Source organism: Tachysurus vachellii, chromosome 14 (genome assembly GCF_030014155.1).
Source record: "Tachysurus vachellii isolate PV-2020 chromosome 14, HZAU_Pvac_v1, whole genome shotgun sequence".
NCBI lineage: Eukaryota > Metazoa > Chordata > Actinopteri > Siluriformes > Bagridae > Tachysurus > Tachysurus vachellii.
This window is the reverse complement of record NC_083473.1, coordinates 15,638,900-15,653,101: the sequence shown is the minus strand read 5'-3', so window position 1 is coordinate 15,653,101 and position 14,202 is coordinate 15,638,900. Positions and strand designations below refer to the sequence as shown.

General features: G+C 36.6%; 2 protein-coding genes across 3 annotated transcripts; both read right to left on the bottom strand.

Moving 5' to 3' along the window:
* Positions 1–2,642: 2,642 nt before the first annotated feature.
* On the bottom strand, positions 2,643–7,057 carry LOC132857092 (bile acid-CoA:amino acid N-acyltransferase-like). Its single transcript, XM_060887071.1, has 11 exons — positions 6,810–7,057; positions 6,551–6,743; positions 6,366–6,465; positions 6,090–6,280; positions 5,719–5,888; positions 5,495–5,614; positions 5,251–5,333; positions 4,124–4,217; positions 3,914–3,994; positions 3,469–3,610; positions 2,643–3,126 (listed from the first exon to the last, which is right to left on the bottom strand). Exons 2-11 carry the CDS (start codon positions 6,732–6,734, stop codon positions 3,014–3,016), a joined length of 1,278 nt encoding a protein of 425 aa, XP_060743054.1. The 5' UTR covers positions 6,735–6,743; positions 6,810–7,057; the 3' UTR covers positions 2,643–3,013.
* Positions 7,058–8,668: 1,611 nt separating this feature from the next.
* Positions 8,669–13,509, bottom strand: ubl7a (ubiquitin-like 7a (bone marrow stromal cell-derived)). Of its 2 annotated transcripts, none has more exons than XM_060887174.1 (10): positions 13,101–13,509; positions 12,899–13,018; positions 11,824–11,906; positions 11,653–11,737; positions 11,389–11,446; positions 11,086–11,219; positions 10,637–10,686; positions 10,365–10,541; positions 10,031–10,075; positions 8,669–9,785 (listed from the first exon to the last, which is right to left on the bottom strand). In XM_060887174.1, the coding sequence occupies exons 1-10, from the start codon at positions 13,282–13,284 to the stop codon at positions 9,648–9,650; spliced, it is 1,074 nt and encodes a 357-aa protein (XP_060743157.1). In that variant the 5' UTR covers positions 13,285–13,509; the 3' UTR covers positions 8,669–9,647. The 2 variants fall into 2 exon arrangements, with proteins under 2 accessions (XP_060743157.1, XP_060743156.1); XM_060887173.1 differs by having other exon boundaries at positions 10,031–10,141; positions 13,101–13,502.
* Positions 13,510–14,202: the final 693 nt, after the last annotated feature.

Here is a 14,202-nt window from a genome sequence, read left to right as displayed (position 1 = left end):
TGTGTGAGCAGCAAAAGGAGCTGCAGGGCTCTGTGGTAAAAAGGGATTATATTGCACTGAGGGTTGATTTATACTTGTCAATCCAGGGAGTAAAAAGCAAAGAGGAGACGACAGGATGCATGTCGCATTTGATAATGGAGAAAATCAGTGATAATACCGATGTGACAATCCATACAGTAGTGTATAATAAATGTATACGTTTGGAACCACTTCGGTTCTTCACAGATTGAATCATCAAACTTTCTGGCACACCGGTAAAAATTTAGTTAAAAAATAGTTACACATTTTAAAAAAATGGTTTGTATTATATATTAAAATAAATGTATTGCTTTGTAATAATAAATAACATCAGTAAACAGTTGACAAAGATCAACAAATCACTGAGATATTATGTTCCATTTTAAAAATCATCAAATTAATGTTAACACCTGAAAAAACACCCACATCCATTCCTCACATAGCCCCCAAAGAGTAAGCTGATCCTATAGCGTCTAATAATTCTTCATACGTGTGTGACTTTGTAATATGAGAAGTATGAAATATTAGAGGATTGAGAAGCAAACGTTTTTTTTTTTTTTTCATAAATGAACTAGGGGTGGGGTCTGAATTTTTATTTATTAATTTTTTAATAACCCTTTTATATGGATAGTCCACTGCAGAGAATTAAATTAGTTAACAAACCAAGGCTTTATCCACCTTTTAACATCAATTATTTCTAAGCAAAAATAGTTTATGGCTGAATATATACCTAGTCTCGTCTTTATTGATACATTTTCTTTCTTTCTTGATCTCTTTATTGATCCACTGTCTGTTTACAGATAATATTGTTTAGTATTTGTCGATACTGGACTATTCAAAAAATATCCCCAAATTATTTTAGGTAACTGGATTATGTTGTATTTTATGGACGCTCAGTTTAACCATGTTGGTTTTGTGATTCTAAAACCTGCCTGCTCCTGTTCACGGCTACTTTTTGCAGCAATCGAACAATGACCCTGGCACTCAAGGCAGATTATGTAGGTTTGACATGAAATGGGTGAAGAGAATGCTCAAGTGGTCTGTGGAGGAAAAACTGACTCCAGCCCTAGAGTTGATTATTAATGGAAATGCAGTAAATTACACAGTGAGTGATAGCTCATAAGGCTAGCTGACATAGAAGCTGATGAGCACATATAAGTGAGCAAGTAATGTCTAAAATAAATACGCTCATTAGGACAGATGAGATGAAGCAGTTCCCAGCTCAGGAGGACAAGAAACTGTCAAACGGATAGTTCTATTGTACATGTGTTCTCTCACATGTCTGAGGTGAGTTAAAGAAAGAGAAAGTTTAAATAGAATGTCTTGCATAGTTGTTGTCAACATTTCTGACAGTGCAGTAGCAGAAAGTAAAAAGTTTGATTATGCAAGTAATATATTTATAATAGCAAGGGTGCACATGTAGATTTCTTCGTTTATCTTGATGAAATTTACTTTCATTTAAAAAAAATATATATATATATATATATATATATATATATATATATATATATATATATATATATATATATTAAAGAACCAATTCACATTCTCTTGTTCACCAATTCACAATGCAAGTGAACATGCAAAAATTTAAGAAAACTCCAGCAAAGCAATTGATGGGATTTAGGGAGTAACTTAAAAGTAATGTAATGAGTAATGGGGTTGCAGGACATTTTTTCCAGTTAGTAATGATTGAAGTAATCCTATTTATGCTTTGAATGAAATAATTAGTTATTTGTAATGGATAATTATTAGGAGTAGTAATTACCCCCTGCTCATGAGCGCCCTCTATGTTTGCATGATCACATCTGCAATAATTGAGGCTGGACTAATAAAATGAAATAGGAAGCTGTGAATACAAGAAACCAAATTCTGCTTCATGATGTAAAAGTTACTGACAGTTCAGCAGTTTTGTTCCATCAGCAGTTTTTACTTTTGCAAGCTTAGAAGAAAAAAATCTAGCTACAAAAATCAAGTTGGCTGAAGGTGAGGCAACAGACCTCATTAAATTGGAGCTGACTCAGGTGATATGAGCGAGACAGTTTGACTGTAATTAAAAATCATCTTTGTTATTTCTAATGTCTGTCATATCAAGTAGGTTTTACTGCCAGTCCTTTACAACTCGTTTACATTTCATTCAGAACTGTGGCACAACAAATAATAGAGCATCTCTGTACACAGCGCTGCATCTGGATTTCTCCAGATTTATAATAGCTCCATCTAGATAGTAGAGTGCTTAAGTATACTGGGAACATGTGCAGGATATAACAAGATAATACTTTTAATAAATGTGTTTAAAGTGCATTAGACTGTTAGGAAAGCACATAGTGTTGATATGCTTTAAGTCTTACTAAGGCTACTTTTAACAACACGTTAAATAGATACATTTCCACCTCTGTACCAGACTCATAAAAGTGGAAGGTTTCTTCCCTTACTGATAGCCAGATACTCTTACAGGCATGAAAGCTGCTAGTCAGTAAAAGCTCTCAATGGTTGAAAATCTTATCCAACAAGCTGCATGGTATAAAATGTTGAATGGCCTTTTAACCCTTAGGATGAAAACACTATTATCGTCATTGACTAAAGTGTCTCTAAATACTATAAAGAAAAATAGTACTTAAAAGTCCGGTTTAAATAGAAGTTTATTTCAAATTCTGCAGACAAATAAACATCTTTGAATCAGTCTTTTATGAACGAATGTTCCCTAATATTCTCAATAGCCGGTGAAATCTTTCATGTTTAGTTTTTAATCATGTATAGCAAAATATGCACTCATTTGAATAGGCTTAACAAGATTCTGAGATTATTATAAAAACTATTAAGGATTTGAGCAGTGTTGCAATTCTCACTACCTCAGATTTATTGCTTAAGGACAGTTAATGCTTAATTATATCTACAACTGTGTAATCATTGATGCAAGACACAAGAGATATTGCTGCACATACAAATCTCTTCAATAAACTGCATTCAGACTCAATGTGATTGATATTTGATGTTAATGTCTCATGTTGCTGTAGAGATGTTGCTCCAGGAAGGCCAGGGTTTTGTGCCAGGAGTCCTCCTGTGCACGACTGTGTGGCTCTGTTTGTCCACCCCACAGCACCACCACTGTAACAAAAATCAAGATAACCATATAGTGTTATATAAATCCTTTTTGCAGACATTAAAAGTATGAATAAATTCAGGTTTTCCTCCCTTTCATACAAAACTCAGTTTTTCGATTTATTCAATAGAACCGTATGTTTGCAGGCAGAACCTTGTATATTGTAATACACATCCTGTATCATAGAAATGTCTTAATATTTAAAAGTAATGTAATCACCAGTATCTAGTTCTTACAATCCAATCAGTGGAAATAGCTGATAATTATTTATATATAAATAATTATTTTTATGACAAATGTGACGTCTGTATTTTCCTCAAACCTTGATGCATTCTTTGATGGCTTACCTTTTTTCCTTCCCTCTCCCATCATAAAGTTGCTGGCTCTGCAATGTGGAGTGTAAGGAGGTTCAATGAGGTGGCCAGCTCCAGGGTAGGACAGAACAGACAGCAGATGACTATTACCAGCTCGTTCCATCATCTGCTTCATCTAAAGATGAGAGAAGGGAAGGCACTGTTATAGGTGTGAGCTGGAACCCCATGGTTATGCAATTTAGTGGGCTAGGAGAAATATTAAATGACTTAAAGCCCCAGGGAACTCCCTGACTGCTTTCTATTTAAGTTAATAATGGTCTTGATCTAAAATATGCATGAAAAAACCCATATGCTATATTCCTGAGAGCTTAGGTAGGCTACAATGTAATATTTTATTCTTATAATTTTTTTTTTACTTTTTTATTCTTATGCTTGTGAATATAAATGAATAAAACACTGATTCAATGCCCCTACTCACATCTTCTGCAGACTCCATTGCTGGCCAATTTTGATCATCCTCCCCAACAATCAATAAAATGGGACACCTGATACGACCCATCTGCTCAAAATTTATACACAGTTAAAGAAAGTCACAGAAAAGAGCACAAACATGTAAATATGCAAAACAGTAGAAAATGCATGCAACAGTGATCAGATTCCTTTGGCAAACTTCTCAGATGGATCTTACTTCAACTTTCTTTGAAGGGTCATCTGGTATTGGGAGCAAGAGATCTCGCCAAATGATTCTCTGTTCCTCATCATAGCGGGTGTTTTTGAGATTTCTTGAAATCAAAAGAATACAGGAAAATTGTCACTGAAACAGGACAAGAATGGAAAAATCTGACAGAAAACCGTGTGTGTATGCTTTGGATGCTGAGTGGCTATTTTATTAGGTGACCTTCCCTCTTCCCTGATTGTTCTGCAGCACCTGGCTTTGTAGTCAAGCGATTGTGTTTGTGCACAGGATGAATGTGATACTATAACGTAGGATATAACTTAAAAATTCAACAGCTGTTCAGTTGTCATGCCCAGGCTGTTGCAAGATTTTTACTCTGGTAAGTAGATATGTGTCTAGAAGTGAATATTTGCTGGGTCGATGACCTTTAATTAAGCATGTAGTTTATATCCAGGTCATTAAGCTTGTTGTTTCATCATCCATCCTGGCTTGAGAGATGATACACTATGCAGCCAGTATGAGTGTTGATCACCTCTTAGGAAGGTTAGTAAGGCATTATCATCAAATTCAACAGCCTCCACTATTCTTGGAAGGCTTTAGATTGAATTTTCTTGTTTATTGTAGTCCACTTTAGAATGGGCCTGCTTTGCTGGACACGAACACATCCGTCTGCCAACAGTCACTGTCAATTATGCCCCAGGATGTCACCAATTCTCACTGGAAATAAATGGTCTCTGGTTGCTTTGTTGCTGTGAGTCACTGTTTGTGTGAATGTAACTTTGTTCAACAATATGAAGCAAAACAAATGTAAAACTGTTATTGCATTCAAAGGTTAGTTTTCTGTCAACTGTCTGCCCAGCAAGGCTGTATGAATGTAGGTCAAAACAGATCAATGACTAAAAAAAGTTATGCATGAAATATTATAAAAAAATCCAAGCAAGCAATCTAAGACGGTCTATTTAAGTGCCTTGGTTAACTGCTGAGTACTATATATAATGCTATATAAGTGTTGTGCAACTTTGCACCATCATCAAATGCTCAAGACAGCTAAATACGCACAGTCCCACACTTTTCAAGTTTATATAATAAAATAGCCGCTTATATTATTTTTTCACAAACATTCATGATTTATTGCTCACTTTTTGATCTCAGCAAAGACATCAGCCAATGATCCACTAACAGGTATGATGTGGCTTCCACTTACACACACCACACATCTGGGCTGAAAGAAAGGAAGAGCAAGTCACATGACTTAAGACTAATTTTTAGTTTAGTCATTTGTTGCAACAAACACCCATATTGTTTAACATGTCCATAGGTTGTCAACATATAATTAAGACAAGTTTGAAGACACGAATGTTAGAAATGTTTGGCGTGGCCTACCTTTATCACTGAGGAGTATGCGGCCATACGCAGAGTCACAGAGACACCAAAAGACAAACCCAGAATGGCAATTCTTTCAGGGCAAACTTGTGGATGCTGCTTCAGCACAGTGTAGGCTGTCTAAGAGATTTATTTAAGTTTGTGCCTGTTTATTTATTGCAATATTCATATTAAGTAATTGATCAACAGTCTTTCACGAATGTCATAATTCTAGAGGCAAATACCTCAAAGTAGTCGTTGTCCACTTGGTATGGCTTTCCATTAGCATCTACTCGTCCAATATACTCCAATGATAATGCGACATAACCACTGGATGCTAGTAAAGCAGAGCGATACTCCACTAGACCCCCACCTCCACCCCAGAGGTCCAGCACAGCAGGAAAAGGACCAGGACCTAGAGAAGAATTTTGTCTCTTTCTGTAGAGTATTTTACTTATCACATGCAAAAATCACTTACTTACACAATATTATATCATAAGTAAAAACATTCCAGACATTAACAACATTAAGCAACAATTAAACAACATTAAGAGAGTAAAACACTAAGAATCACCCCAAAACTATAACAGCCAAAGTCTAACCCTGTCAGTGATACCTGCTGGGATGTAAAGTATTGCCTTTAAGCCTTTTTCTGTAACATTAACCCTCTGAATTCCTGGAGCAGTGTACCACCGCTGTGCCACAACTGATGCTAAAGGAGGTTTCTCCCAGAATCCCTCATTTAAGTGATGTTCATACACAGATATGTGGACATCAACTGGCGTGTAGACATCTTTCTTCCTAAATCTTAAAAAAAAAGAAGTAACTGTAGTGAGTGACCACTGATTTAGCAGTACAAAGATACATAGAGCTGCTTTGGCTTTGGTTCAACCTGAGGCCTGTCCTGCTTCCAGGAATAGGTCTCATACTCCACAGCAGACCCATGGGTTCAACTCCATCATATGATCCACCAAGACTGGCATCTTTAGACACTGAAACACAACAAATCGTGCATTAGTTCTGCACACATGGTCTGATAACTTAAGAACCAGACACGTGAAAACGATTTTCATGCACCTGTGACAGTTCCTGAGTCATCGCTAACATAGTGACCAAAACCTTCCCAAAAATCCCCATCCTCAGACTGGAACTGCGCGTGCAGCGTGACTCGGACCCCGGGCAGTAAATACTGCACGCGCACGTCGAACCGTTCATCCACCATACAGCGAATCGGACGAACCAAAAGCAACGGCTTGGTCATTTTCTAAGGCTGAAAAACAACCGTATAAACACGTATACGAGTTACTTACCACAACCGAAGAAGACTAGGACTTACCTTTAGTGTGAACGGATCGATTCGGTGTGTTTAAGTAGCTCAGCAGTGGATCAACATAAACAAAGTTCACGAGTAAAAACTCTTATCAGAATGCTTTAGTTAATGAATAAACCTCATTCATGCACAAGGCTGAGACTGAGGATAAGGACCCCACTAGTTGAAACACCATACAGGATTGTAAATAAACTTGTTTTAACTATAGTAACACATTGAGGTCCTCGACGAACGAGTTTTATTTGTTTTTATCCTAGCTTTCTTTGTGTGGGTTGCCAGATATGCTTTTTCAAAATCCTTCATCTCTTGTCAAGATATAATGCATATTATATTCAACACCAGAATAATTGTTGCACGAGAAAAATTGCAAATATTCTTATTGTAAACATTTTTTTAAAAGAATTTAGCCTCATTTTAAGAAAGAATACATAAAAAATAATATGTATTATAAATAATAATAAAATAATAATTAAAAAATCCCATCAAGAAGTACTCAAAGAATAAACAGACCAGACTACATATTCTAATAATCTATATAAGTCTAGAATAAGTGTGAAACAGACAGTATTAGGCACACATTATAAAAAGAAACTGATAAAAAAAAAGAAAAGTTTTCCCCTTATGCACGTGTACATTAACATTTGGTTGTCATTAGATTTCGTGATCACTGTGTGAACGCGCATTAGTGCGCGTTCACGGTTCTCTGCAACAGACTGACATCCTATTCACCTACCTGGGTGGTTATGTAAACATAATATCACTCAAAACCGGCTGAAATTTTAATAATAACAATGATACTATTGAAAAGCAAGAAAACTAAGATTTAGTCATGGATTAACTGAATACTTAATGAATGGCTCTTCCTGGTATGGAGGCTGTTTTGTAAAGAAGGGTTTAAGACAAACATGGCAACCGTGTTCACACCACCAGTGGGTGGCAACGATATTCTAATAACACTTGTGTTCATGTAATTTAGTTACTTTTTTACTGTAGGGTATTAAGACCAGCTTATGTAATCTTCAGTAATTTAATCGAGTCTGATTAATATTGATAAGAGTTTTTATGGTATCAGCTAGAAGCTAATATCGTGTGTGTGTTCTTAGTCCTTTTAAATGCTACTATACAAAAATGTTTTAATCCACGTGACAAGATGTGAACACACTCCAAAAAACATTCTGAATTCAAAAATACTTTTGAAATTTTATTTATCAGGATATAATGCAGTGCCCTACAGAATCATTGCCACCCTGCCTTAAAATTATAGTTCACATAATTATATTTTCTCTCAATTATGTATGTGTACTCATGGATTCAGGAACCCAGGTACAGTTCATACAGTTATCTAATCAGCCAATCATGTTGCAGCTGGAAAATGCTAAATAACTATATCATGTAGATATAGGTCAAGAACTTTATGTTCTTCCTAACTGTATTTCAGAAACCGCTTATTCCCTGGGATATTCGTCAGTGTCTACAGAGTTTACACAGATCTGCTCTGTTGAGGTAAAGACCTTGTTGAGAAGAGTAAATGCTACAGACTATTGTGTGTGAAAATCACAACAGATCATCAGTTTCCAAAAATTCTCACACCAGCCCATCTGGTACCAACAACCATGTCAGGGTTAGGATCACAGAGATCTTCATCACCATTCTGATTTTTGTAAGCATTAACTGAAGCTCCTGATTAGTATCAGCATTATTTTTTTGGCTGAGGAACTTATATAAACACATTCTTGTTATTATATATTATATTATTGTTAGTGTATATAATTAAAAGTACATGTATATATGTGAAAAGGAAAAAGTCTCTACGGACCTGTCCCGTTGTATCATATGTGAATTGATTCCCACAGTTTACTTTTCAATTAAAAATTAACAATTGAACATAACTTTAATAACAAGTAACAATCACTGCAAGAAAAAAACACTACTTTACATTATCTCAGAAAATGGTGGTCCAGTGGATGAAGACTGATAGCATTTAGGTTCTGCTTGTTCCAGGATATTTCAGCCTAAACCCTGGCTGCCTCTGCCAGGAGGTTCAGACCTGTTCACTGATACAGCTTTCAACAAACATATTTCTGGGTTTGGTTTAGAAGTATTTTTCATAATGACCAGAGTTTAATCCAAAAGAAATTATGTGGTATGATTTGAAGTTCATATGCACAAGAATGTACAAGAATATATAGAGGCTAAACATGTTCTTGCATAGAAGAACAGACCAGGACCTGTATATCTCTATAAGAATAAAGATTGTTGCTAAAAAGAAAAGAGCGATTAGGTGTCAAAATTTTGTCTACCCAAAATATTGATTGCAATTTGACCAATAATTTTAAAATTAATAATTTTATTTTAGAAAAAAAGTTTTCTGTTTTGTGCTTTAAACCAGGAAGGAAGGATGAAGGGCAACAAATGTTTCCTTTAAAACATGTTTAGCCAGCCAACGTGAACCAAATCTTTTTGAGAACATACAGGACAACATACAGTAACACAGACGAAAGTGTTATCTGCACTTTTTTTGCATGCAGGAGCTCACCGACACCCATGATTGGCTCTGTGATTGACAGTGTGTTATCCCTCCCATTCAGAAATCACTGCCAATTTGAGGTGGCTGTGGCATCGTCTAGAATCAAACTCACAATCTGGAGCCAAAATGCTTCTAATTCTTGATTGGACTGTATACTCAGATACTTAGTGACATTAAAATAAATAAAATACGTGAGTTCGCATAATCAGAAAAAAGGGGTGAACTAACTAGCTTTTCTAGTTAAAATATTTATGAATTATTCGTACAGCTATAACTGCACACATATTGCACAGTATGTTGTTTCATTAGGCATCATTTCATGGAGCTCCCCCAGCAAAAATGAGTTCTAGGGCAGCTTGGATGTCTCCTCCAGTGGCTTGTAGGGCTCGCAGAATCAGCTCCTCGTCCTGGATTCCCATATCACGCAGTTGCTGGAGCTGGGATTGCCACTGACTCTAAACAAACACATATCCACATCCACCTAATGTCAGATTTAAAATTAGCTCTTGCACATTTAAGTTATGGTTATCATTAATAGTTAACCTTGAGCATTTAGCTGCATGTTAATGTTTTAAAAAATGCATATATTAATAATAAAACAAGTCGATACTTACTGTTATTGAAATCAAATAAACTACAAACCAGGCTACACATCTTATGAAAACATTTATAAATAATGATACCATTTGAGGGAACTCACCTGTAGAGACGATATGTTAGACACCTGTAAGGCTTGCTGTAGTGCCTGGTTAAAAAGGTCATTTGTTATTGGAGTTCCTGCAGGGATCGGGGAAACCCCCGAAGAAGCTCCCTAGTCAGAATGTTTAAATATAAATGAACAAATTCAGAAGATAAATATAACCACACAAAAACACGATTATATATTAATCACCCTATGAATTAAATAAGTTGCCACTTAATATTCTATATTTCCTAAAGTTATTTAAATAAAACAAATATCTGTATCTTTCACAGAGTAACTGCTATTAGTCTTCGCATTCACTCAATAATTTCAATTGAACAAAATAACGTACCTGGTTTCCTATGGTAGGTGTAACAGCACTGCTTTCTGGAGTGCTGGCTAGGGCCAGAGCTGTAGCAAGTTCACTCTGTGTGATTGGCCTGGGACCTACTGCGCCACTGTAACCTAATGAAGCAGGCCTCAGGCCCGAAGAACCTGCAGAACTTGAGGATGGCCCACTGCGAGTCCCCTGTAACAGATCAGGACTGTTAACTGAGTGAAAAGAACATAATGCAACTGTATGATAAATATGTCTTTAAATGAACGACTTGTATTATGGCTTACAGACTGGAATTCGTCCTCATCGTCTGACATTCCTTCGAAGAGAAAACCACCTGCAGATAAAATAAGAATTTACTTCACCTTAACCAGGATTATAGACTGAATATAACTGTGATTTTCAGTAGTTTTGAGCTGATTCAAGTATCGTTTTCCGTATATCATACATTTTTTAAACGCCAGCAATCAGAATACAGTTATTTTTAAGTATGTAGCACCAGTGTTTCCTCGTGTATAATGAACCCCTTAGGATTCTACACGAGGAATATGTACCCAGAATTTATTCTAAATAAGTTACTTTTAATGGCTACAATATATTTTGGAATGTACAACATCCATTTACATTTACGCCATTTGGCAGACCATCAACACTTGTTCAGAATATTGTCCTGCCCTAGCAGCAAAACACTAAAGATGTATATAAATAAAAGATCTTATTTAAAACCATGTTTTACCTGGCATCTCACTGTAGGAGCTGGAGGATGCATTTCTAGAAGAGCTGGCACTCTGCTGGGTGGGAACACTGCCAGCTACAGAATGCAGCACCAATATAATGGCATTAACCAATGCTGGGTGAGAACTAATCAACCTAGTGGAGGCATAGGAAGATGGGGAAATAAACCTACTTTTAGTTTACTACTTGTATTATTTTAAGAACTGTGTAATTCAGCTGGACAGAACATGGAGCTGCAAGTGCATACTGGCAGAAAAGAAATGAAACACGGGTAGGGTTTAAAGTGTCCCGGTGATTTACTCACATGTCAAGCATGTTTGGATCTGAGAATTGCACAAAGAGGTCCTTATCTTGAAGCACAGCTAAAAGAATAAACTTCATATTATAAAGCAGTAGGAATAGTATACTCATTGACAGTAGAACTGTAAATAATTGTCTATTCATGCACATTGTATTGTATCGTGTCAGTTGTGTACATTCCAGCATCAAGGAAACTTCTTGGTACAAGTGTACTAAAAATACAATAAATGCAAGTTCTCAAAAGGTAAAAATAAAGAGGAAGCCTTACCAAGGGCGACTGCATCACTGCTCAAACCAGGTGTCGCCACAATGATTTGATCCAAAGACTCCTTGTTGTTCAGCATCTTAAAAACCTGAATGAAAGACAAAAATATAGTCTTTACTAAACAAATCAATTCCTTCAAACAGAATAAATGAGTGGTACAAAAGCTAATCATACTGAGTCTCTGTAAGCTGTGCTGGTGTGAAGAGCTGTCTGCAGGACACGGAATTCTCTTGCGGCTGTCACCCTGTCCACGGGATCTAAAATAATACGAGAAGGAGACACATTGAAAAACAGGACAAAAAAAAGATCTTTGCAAACTGGACTGACAATGAAAACCTGCTAAGCTCTAAACCTAAAAGCATACACAACCTAATAAATATACACAAAACACAGCTCTACCATCTAGTAAGATTACTAGATCAGTTGAACAATTTGTTCGTTTATCTTCAGTAGCCATTTTATCCAACCCATTTCTCACTGCTGTGGTGGATGTGGAGCTTATACAAGGAACTCTGACTGTGAGGCAGGAATATATCCGGGACACCAGTCCATCAGAGGACACCATTCACACACTGGAATTTTGCAAAGCCAATCTACCTGACAGCACATTTCTTCCACCAATAAGTTGGATTAGCTACAAATAATTTCCCTGAGGTGCAAATGAGTGTGTATGTGTGTGTTCATGGCATCACATTCATGGTGTATGAACACTGCTCACAGGATAAAGCAATTACTGATTATGGATAGATGGATGAAATTATATTAATATAGAATTTATATAGAATGAAATTCTTATGCAGACAAGTCAAGTAGCTTTTTATTGTCATTTCAACAATATATAGCTGTTGCAGTACAAAGTGAAATGAGACAACGTTTCTCCAGGACCATGATGCTACATAAAACAAAGACAGAGCTATAAGGACTTAGTAAGGTAGTCCTAGATACATAATGTGCATCTGTGCAACCTGGTGCAAACAGTGCAGGACAAAAGACAGTGCAAAAATACAAGACATTACACAAAAGACACAGTGTAAACAATGCATGCAGACATAAAGTGTCATACTGGGAGATAATTCACTAAAACAATACTATGAATTATTAACATAATATGGTCAGTAATGCACATACAGTACAGGGACATTTATAGACAGTCTGCTATCAGTACAATACAGTAAGTTATAGTGGTTTGTACATACAGAGTGTTGTGTTTGTGGTGTTACTACAAGTCAGTGTCAGGACAGATGCTTACCTGGGTGGATCTCAGGGTCAGGCCAGGACTTTCTCAGGATGTGGACTGTTGATCCTGATTGGATCCCATAAGAGTCTAACGTCAGTTCATCCCTCAGCTTCCTGCCACAATACACCAACTCTGAAATGTACATATGTTGGAATTTAAGCATTTCACATGACACAGGTTCAAATGTATCGATTAAAAAAGGTGATTGACTCACCTATAAGCTCAGGATCTGGAATCGCGTCCGGTATCTGAACTGAAACGAGCTGCTTAAGAGTCGCAACACGATACTGACCAGGTGGGACATCACCGGGCTCAGCCTCTGGGAACTGAAGCACTGACTTCGGAAGAGAAGGCTGATCTATTAACTTCAGCGACAAACGCCACTCAGAAACCGCCATGTTTCCGGTTTTAAAGGCAAATCAATGGGAAATATTTCACTATCGCTACTATCTTGTTCTTGATAAAAGAGTGACAGCAAAAACTGGTGTTATAATAACGAAAAAACAACAAGCAACAGTGCTAAGGAGAGCTAATACGTATCAGATGTAACTGGGTATAGTAACTGAGCTAGCACACTAGCAGAATCGTCTTTGTTTACGTTTGTGCGTCATGACGTACTGCAGTGAACGTTACGGCGCTTATGGGATTTGTAGTCGAAGTGACTATTTTTTTGTTGTTCTGTAGTTTTTAGATTATTATTACCTGTCTGTGAACGAACGGGGTCGCTGTTGTGCACAGATAATAAACAGCATAAAGTCGACAGAAATAGAAAAAAAGAAGGAATGATGGGAATACAGTAAATCCATAAATAAATCAAATAGGATAAATTAGGTGTTGGTTATAAATTGTTTTAAATATGTGCAATTAAATGTAAATCTTACCGTTTACAATTTGCTTAATCGTTTAATTAACGCCATCGTTAGCACGACTCTTTCTATTCAGTAAACATCCTTGGAATATTTTCTAAGGCTGACCTCTTTTTTTTTTGTTTGTTTTTTTGCTGTCATGCTGTTGTCCACAGATGGTTGCTTGGTTGCATGTGCTTTTCAGTGAGTCTCATTGCCACAGAGCATACAGAGCAGGGCTGACGGAGAATGGGAAAACCTGCAATCCGCTCAAGCCAAAGCAGCAAATCCAATTTACCTTGATATGTCAGGTGATACTCACTAAAATCCAGGATTTTCCAGGATTAGATGAAATCAACACCAGTTCGGTTCATTTAACAACACAGGCTCTAAAAGCAACCTGCAACATGGCAGATTTTTAAGTGTTAAGCCTGAAATCTCCTGTAGGTTCAATGCACACTGAGACCAGAT

What these genes read in the sequence shown, in the direction of transcription:
- LOC132857092 (XM_060887071.1), bottom strand. Translation starts at nt 6,734, where the DNA reads ATGACCAAGCCGTTGCTTTTGGTTCGTCCGATTCGCTGTATGGTGGAT. An exon ending in CATACTCCTCAGTGATAAAG is followed by an intron (nt 5,334 to 5,494) that starts GTAGGCCACGCC and finishes CCTTTCTTTCAG; the next exon opens with CCCAGATGTGTGGTGTGTGT. An exon ending in ACCCTTCAAAGAAAGTTGAA is followed by an intron (nt 3,995 to 4,123) that starts GTAAGATCCATC and finishes AATTTTGAGCAG; the next exon opens with ATGGGTCGTATCAGGTGTCC.
- ubl7a (XM_060887173.1), bottom strand. Translation starts at nt 13,284, where the DNA reads ATGGCGGTTTCTGAGTGGCGTTTGTCGCTGAAGTTAATAGATCAGCCT. An exon ending in CAGTGATGCAGTCGCCCTTG is followed by an intron (nt 11,447 to 11,652) that starts GTAAGGCTTCCT and finishes TTATTCTTTTAG; the next exon opens with CTGTGCTTCAAGATAAGGAC. An exon ending in ATGAGGACGAATTCCAGTCT is followed by an intron (nt 10,542 to 10,636) that starts GTAAGCCATAAT and finishes GATCTGTTACAG; the next exon opens with GGGACTCGCAGTGGGCCATC.